The sequence below is a fragment of the Cnephaeus nilssonii genome (assembly GCF_951640355.1).
Source record: "Cnephaeus nilssonii genome assembly, chromosome: 21".
Lineage (NCBI taxonomy): Eukaryota > Metazoa > Chordata > Mammalia > Chiroptera > Vespertilionidae > Cnephaeus > Cnephaeus nilssonii.
Window position 1 is genome coordinate 35089968 of NC_137092.1, and position 6106 is coordinate 35096073.

The 6106-nt window shown below is 50.4% G+C and overlaps 1 protein-coding gene across 1 annotated transcript; it reads left to right on the forward strand.

The window, feature by feature from the left end:
* Window positions 1-569: 569 nt before the first annotated feature.
* On the forward strand, window positions 570-986 carry LOC307093792 (small ribosomal subunit protein eS24-like; the record flags this gene model as incomplete). Its single annotated transcript, XM_079762072.1, has 1 exon — window positions 570-986. The coding sequence occupies one exon, from the start codon at window positions 570-572 to the stop codon at window positions 984-986; it is 417 nt and encodes a 138-aa protein (XP_079618198.1).
* Between the last annotated feature and the right edge of the window lie 5120 nt (window positions 987-6106).

A 6106-nucleotide genomic window follows, 5' to 3' on the forward strand; every position in this document is an offset into this window, starting at 1 on the left:
CACCTAGTTTTCACCCTTATTTAACTGCACCCCTTCCTGCACCCGAGTGGTCTTCACCCCTCACCTACTAGAAACGTCTGAAGCGGGGAGGCTGGTCCCAGTCATCTCCGCACCCCCTACAGCATCTTGTGCAGCCCCCAGACCATGGTGACGCATAAAAACACTGTGCAAAATGAAATCCTCTCAGGCCCACGGACCAGTATCACGGCTAATACATTTTCAAGGGGCCACTGGCAGGGTGAAGGCCTGGAGGTAAAAAGGGAAAGGAGCCCTAACCGGTTTGGCTCAGTGGATAGAGCGTTGGCCTGGGGACTGAAGGGTTCCAGGTTCGATTCCGGTCAAGGGCATGTACCTTGGTTGTGGGCACATCCCCAGTAGGAGGTGTGCAAGAGGCAGCTGATGGATGTTTCTCTCTCATCGATGTTTCTAACACTCTATCCCTCTCCCTTCCTCTCTGTAAAAAATCAATAAAATATATTAAAAAAAAAAAGGGAAAGGAAAGGTAGACACGGAAGAAAAATAAGGCTGATTTTTTCCCCTCCCTGGCTGCTTGAAGATAAACCTTCATCATGAATGACACGGTAACCATCCAGACCAGGAAGTTCATGACCAACAGACCGCTTCAGCGGAAGCAAATGGTCATTGATGTCCTTCACCCTGGGAAGGCAACAGTACCCAAGACAGAAACTCGGGGAAAACTGGCCAGAATGTATAAGACCACACCTGATGCCCTCTTTGTGTTTGGATTCAGAACCCACTTTGTTGGTGGCACGACCACTGGCTTTGGCATGACTGATGATTCCTTGGATTACGCAGAGAAAAATGAACCCAAACACAGACTTGCAAGACATGGCCTGTATGAGAAGAAGAAGACCTCAAGAACACAGAGAAAGGAACGCAAGAACAGAAGGAAGAAAGTCAGGGGGACTGTAAAGGTCAATGTTGGTGCAAAAAGTGAGCTGGAGATTGAACAACAGAAGGAGTAAAGATTCTTCGGTGACTTAATCTGTGATGGTTGTGCAGATTTTTCATGAGAGGATTAATAAACTATAAACTTAAAAAAAAAAGAAAGAAAAATAAGGCTGAGAGAGGGGGCTGGGATGAGGGGGCTGGGGTGGGGGGGGCTGAGAGAGGGGGCTGGGATGAGGGGCTGGGGTGGGGGGGCTGAGAGAGGGGGCTGGGATGAGGGGCCTGGGGTGGGGGGGCTGCGAGAGGGGGCTGGGATGAGGGGCTGGGGTGGGGGGGCTGCGAGAGGGGGCTGGGATGAGGGGCTGGGATGAGGGGGCTGGGGTGGGGGGGCTGCGAGAGGGGGCTGGGATGAGGGGCGAGGAGGAGGCAAAGGAAGGTAAAAGGCGCGCACAGTGGCGGGAGTACAGTGCCAAACAGAACTTCACCAGCGTGCTCCGTGCCCAGGAAGCCTTGGCTGGGGTTCCCTGTCCCTCATGGGAGAACCCCATGCCTCTCACCGGGATCTGATTTCCACTGCATTTTCTGAGCAGCGGGGAGAAGCTGCGAGAAAGAAGGGAGAGAAAAAAAGCCCCACAGACCCAACAATTCCCCCGTTTACAAGGTGAGCCTAGACAGACGGCCAGTGTCCATCCCGGGAGCCTGCGGGAGGGAAGCTGGTGGCTGTCACACTTCGGAATTGTCTGCACAACCCCCAAGCCAAGTTCCCGAGCGAGCGCACCTCCTTCTGTTTTGCAGCTGGATAAATACAGGGAGGGAGAGAGGAGCTGGCGTTACACGTCTGAATTAGCACCAAGTCTCGCAGCCTCCACCCCTCAGGAAATGTCCCCACGGCCGCGGAGGAGGTAATCTCCTCCCTCTCCACGCCCTCCTCGACCCGCAGGACCTGGTGAGAGCTGGGTTCTCCCTCCACTCGTCAGCCCGCCTTTGCCCGCCCCGTCCTCGCTGGATCCTCAGCTGGATTCTTTGTCTAAGTCAACGGGAGCAAGAGATGATGTGCGAGAACTCTAACACTGCTGGAAGGCGTGGACAGTGAGGATGGTCTCTGAGGGTTACTGGCCTGAGACGGAAAATTCCTAGAAAAAAAGAACAAAACCTTCCGGAGTGTCCTCTCTAGTAAACAGTATAGGACAGTGGTCGGCAAACCGCGGCTCACGAGCCACATGCGGCTCTTTGGCCCCTTGAGTTTTTAGCAAAGGCCAGCTTAGGAGTACCCTAATTAAGTTAATAACAATGTACCTACCTATACAGTTTAAGTTTTAAAAATGTGGCTCTCAAAAGAAATTTCAATCGTTGTACTGTTGATATTTGGCTCTGTTGACTAATGAGTTTGCCGACCACTGGTATAGTATATAGTAAACAGAATAGTATTATACATTCCTTTCCCTTCTTACCTCCAGGCCTTCACCCTGCCAGTGGCCCCTTGAAAAAATCTAGCTGGGATACTGGTCCGTGGGCCTGAGAGGATTTCATTTCACACAGTATTTTTAGGCATCACCATGGTCTGGGGGCTGCACAAGATGCTGTAGGGGATGCAGAGATGACTGAGACCAGCCTCTCCTCTTTAGACGTTTCTAGTAGGTGAGGGGGTAAAAAATCACTAGGGCACAGGAAGGGGTGCAGTTGAATAAGGGTGAAAACCAGGTGCTGGGAGCGGGGAGTGGTGGGGGGCGGGGAGGAACATCATGTTTTCCCCAGAGAACATGAATTAGTTGCAATCGAAAAAGAAACATTTTCCAGCTGGTCATCATAAGGTGTACAAGAGAGGGAACGAAACTTCCGGCTTAAAATGCCGAGCAGTAGGTATCCTACGAGGAGTTGGTCAAACTACCCAGAGTCTCGTACAGTTTCCGCAGGAGGTGGGCGTCATGAGCTGTTACCGGGTACGTCTTTTCCAAAGCCCAGTTAGGAATCAAGTGACCAGCGCCCTCCTTTCTCTAGTACATACTCCATCTCGATTTCAGAAGCCCAGAAAAAGTACATCCGTGAAAGACCAATAAAAATATTAGTGGAGGAGGGAAGAAGTAGACTGGGTATAGATTCCAAAGATGAAAACGAGATGAAGTGATTCCTGAGGTATGTTTGGGATAGGTCATTAACTGTATTAGTTGCTATGCCCAGGCACGTAACGGCAATAAATAACTCATGTCTTGTCATGTCCTCTCCGGGGAAACAATGTGCTGTGGAATTACAGCCAGGGCTGAAAGATTGCCACAAGCTTTCCTCATAACCTAGAGGCCATAAGTACTTTGTTCAAGGGCCTGCTCAGGCGTCTTTCTCTGGACCTTGAATACCTTCTGATTATTAACTCTTATTATTGGGCATTAAACGTCTTTGCCCAGATAAGAGCCTTAGTGAAGATATTTCTTTTTAAAAAAAATATATTTTATTGATTTTTTTACAGAGAGGAAGGGAGAGGGATAGAGAGTTAGAACCATTGATGAGAGAGAAACATCGATCAGCTGCCTCCTACTGGGGATGTGCCCTCAACCAAGGTACATGCCCTTGACTGGAATCGAACCTGGGACCTTTCAGTCCGCAGGCCGACGCTCTATCCACTGAGCCAAACTGGTTAGGGCTGGTGAAAATATTTCTAAACATCACTTCCTTGGTCATCTTTGGTGAATTTCAGGGCCTCAATCGGTAGTGGTGTTAGCAAATGCTGCCAAATTCAATATACAGCGAGCCTGCATTTTATTTTTTTAAAAATTCTTAAGGTTTATTTATTTATTTTTAAAATCCTCACCCGAGGATATTTTTCCATCAATTTTTAGGGAGAGTGGAAGAGAGAGGGAAAGACAGAGAGAAATACCGGTGTGAGAGAAACACATCAATTGATTGCCTCCTGCATGAGGCCTGACCAGGGGCCTGGGCCAGGGAGGAGCCTGCAACCGAGGTACGTGCCCTTGACAAGAATGGAACCCCGGACCCTTTGGTCTGCAGGCCGAAGTTCGTCCACTGAGCCAAACCAGCTAGGCCTGCATTTTATTTTTAAAGGTAGATTTTCCTATGTCTAAGATTCCGTTCCCACATATACAATAATTACCGGGTCATTTAACAAGCGCTCAAAGCAAATTTGATTTGAGATAGTCCTCAATAGCTAAGGCTAAGATTGGAATCTATGTATCTGGAGGGAAAATGTCCCAACAAGATAACAAAAAAGCACAACTGTTTTGGTTGACCAATATAACCACGATGGAGTTTGCAAAAACAGGACCATCTGCTGTGTGAGGAGCCACGGAAAGAGATTCTGTATTTATAGAATCCTGAGTGGGAAAACCAGGCACATGAATAAACTTTTTTCTCCCGAGTCCACTCATCTGAAATCTATTTTTCTTCTAGTTTCTGTCAACATATACTGTTGTTGTTGTTTTAAGTCAATTTAATAGCAGACAGACTTGCTATGAAGAAGAACTCCCAAAGCAGGATCTTTTCCTAAAATACATTGCAATTGACAATACTGTCGGCTCAGTCTCAGGGGGTTATGATGCAACTTTGGACCCCGAGGCTGACTCAGGTGTTCATTGCTCACCAGGGCAGAGCAGGGTAGAAGAACTCCGCCACCATCAACTGTTCTTAGTATGGGCCTTTAAAAAGGAACCTTTCTATAAACAAATGTCTCCAGTGGATGTACCATAGCCGACCTGAGAAATTCTTATTTTTCCTCTTGGTTTTTTAAATGGAAGCTATTGCAAGGAAAATTTTTATATTAAGCGCCAAGAGTGGTAGGCTGTTTCATATAGTCCATGTTCCTTTAAAAACGCATTATTTCTTACATCCTTTGGTAAAATTAGAGAATCTGACATCTTTTGGTAGCGTTGCTTTTACAGGAATACCTCTGTGTATTAGAATTACTCTGTATCATGGTGGAGAAGGTTGGAAATCAAAGGGAGAGGTGGTTTCTCTTTCAAAAGCCTATAAAGGAATGATAGGGTCATGTTTCACTCAGTGAATTCAATGAATTTTACCCTGAATCCAACTGTGGGGTGGGGGAGGAATAAGGGACATCATTATTTACCCGGTGCCTACGATGTGCCACGTAATGCCCTCAGCACATTAATATAGCCTTTATCTCTTTTAGTGTTCTCAGCAATGCTCATCATCACCTGCACTGTACCTGAGGGACTGAGGTTCAGAGAGGTTAAGCAACTCACTGCAGGTCACACAGCTCCTAAGTGGGTAGGCACAAGCAGCTCAGACACTGGCCTGTCTTTGGTTTCCTGTTGAGTAGAACAGGCAATCTATTTCGGGGAGGTTTTGTTCAGCAGTTCAGCTAACTGACTGCGCATCCCTTGTGCTGCTAAATTATTTAAGGAGCCTCTTGTACCACGTGTGACCTGGTTCCTTAAGAATTATAGCTAATGAGAACCTTATGGGCTAGAGACTCTGCAGGGTGATGTATGCACCTGATCTCCTTTCATTATTACAAGTGTAAGAGGTGGCGTCTTCTCCATGTTATAGACGACGAGCTGTCTTGGGAGGTTAAGAAAGTTGCTAAGATCACCGAGTTAGTGGGGGGGTAGAGCCAGGACTGGACTCAGGTCTGACCCCAAGGCCAGAACGAGCTGCCCCACGACACCCGAGCTCCATGTGCCAGTCCCCAGGCTAGAGAGCCTCGGTGCGGATTTAACGTTTATCAAGTGTCTGCGGTGTCCCGGGATCGGGCACGTGGACGAGAAAGCTGCGGTGGCCCCAACTTCTCCGTCCTCGCCGCGGGGGAGAAGGCTGCACCGGGCAGCACCCGGCCCGGCAGCGAGAGACGAGGTCCCGGGGCGGCGCCGGGCGCGCCACCCTTTCCACGGGCGGGAGAAACACGGGCGGGCGGCCCGGGGTCCCGGCGGCGGCGTAGGTGCGGAGGGACCGGTCTGCGCCTCGCACACCGCCGGGCGGAGAGGGGGGGGGGGGCAGCGGTGCCCTAAGAGCACACGTCGGCCCGCAACCCGGCCCCGCGCACCGGGCAGGGGCGGGCGCGGCTCGGACCCCCCGGGGAGCGGCTCCCGCGGCCACGCCCCCAGAAGTGACGCGGCGGCTACGGCGTCCGGGAGGGGCCCCCAGCCGCTGGGGGGTTCAAGACGGGCGGCGGCCGGGGCGACTGGCAGAGCGGCGGCCAGGAGCGCGGAGCGCGCGCCCGCGTTTAGCG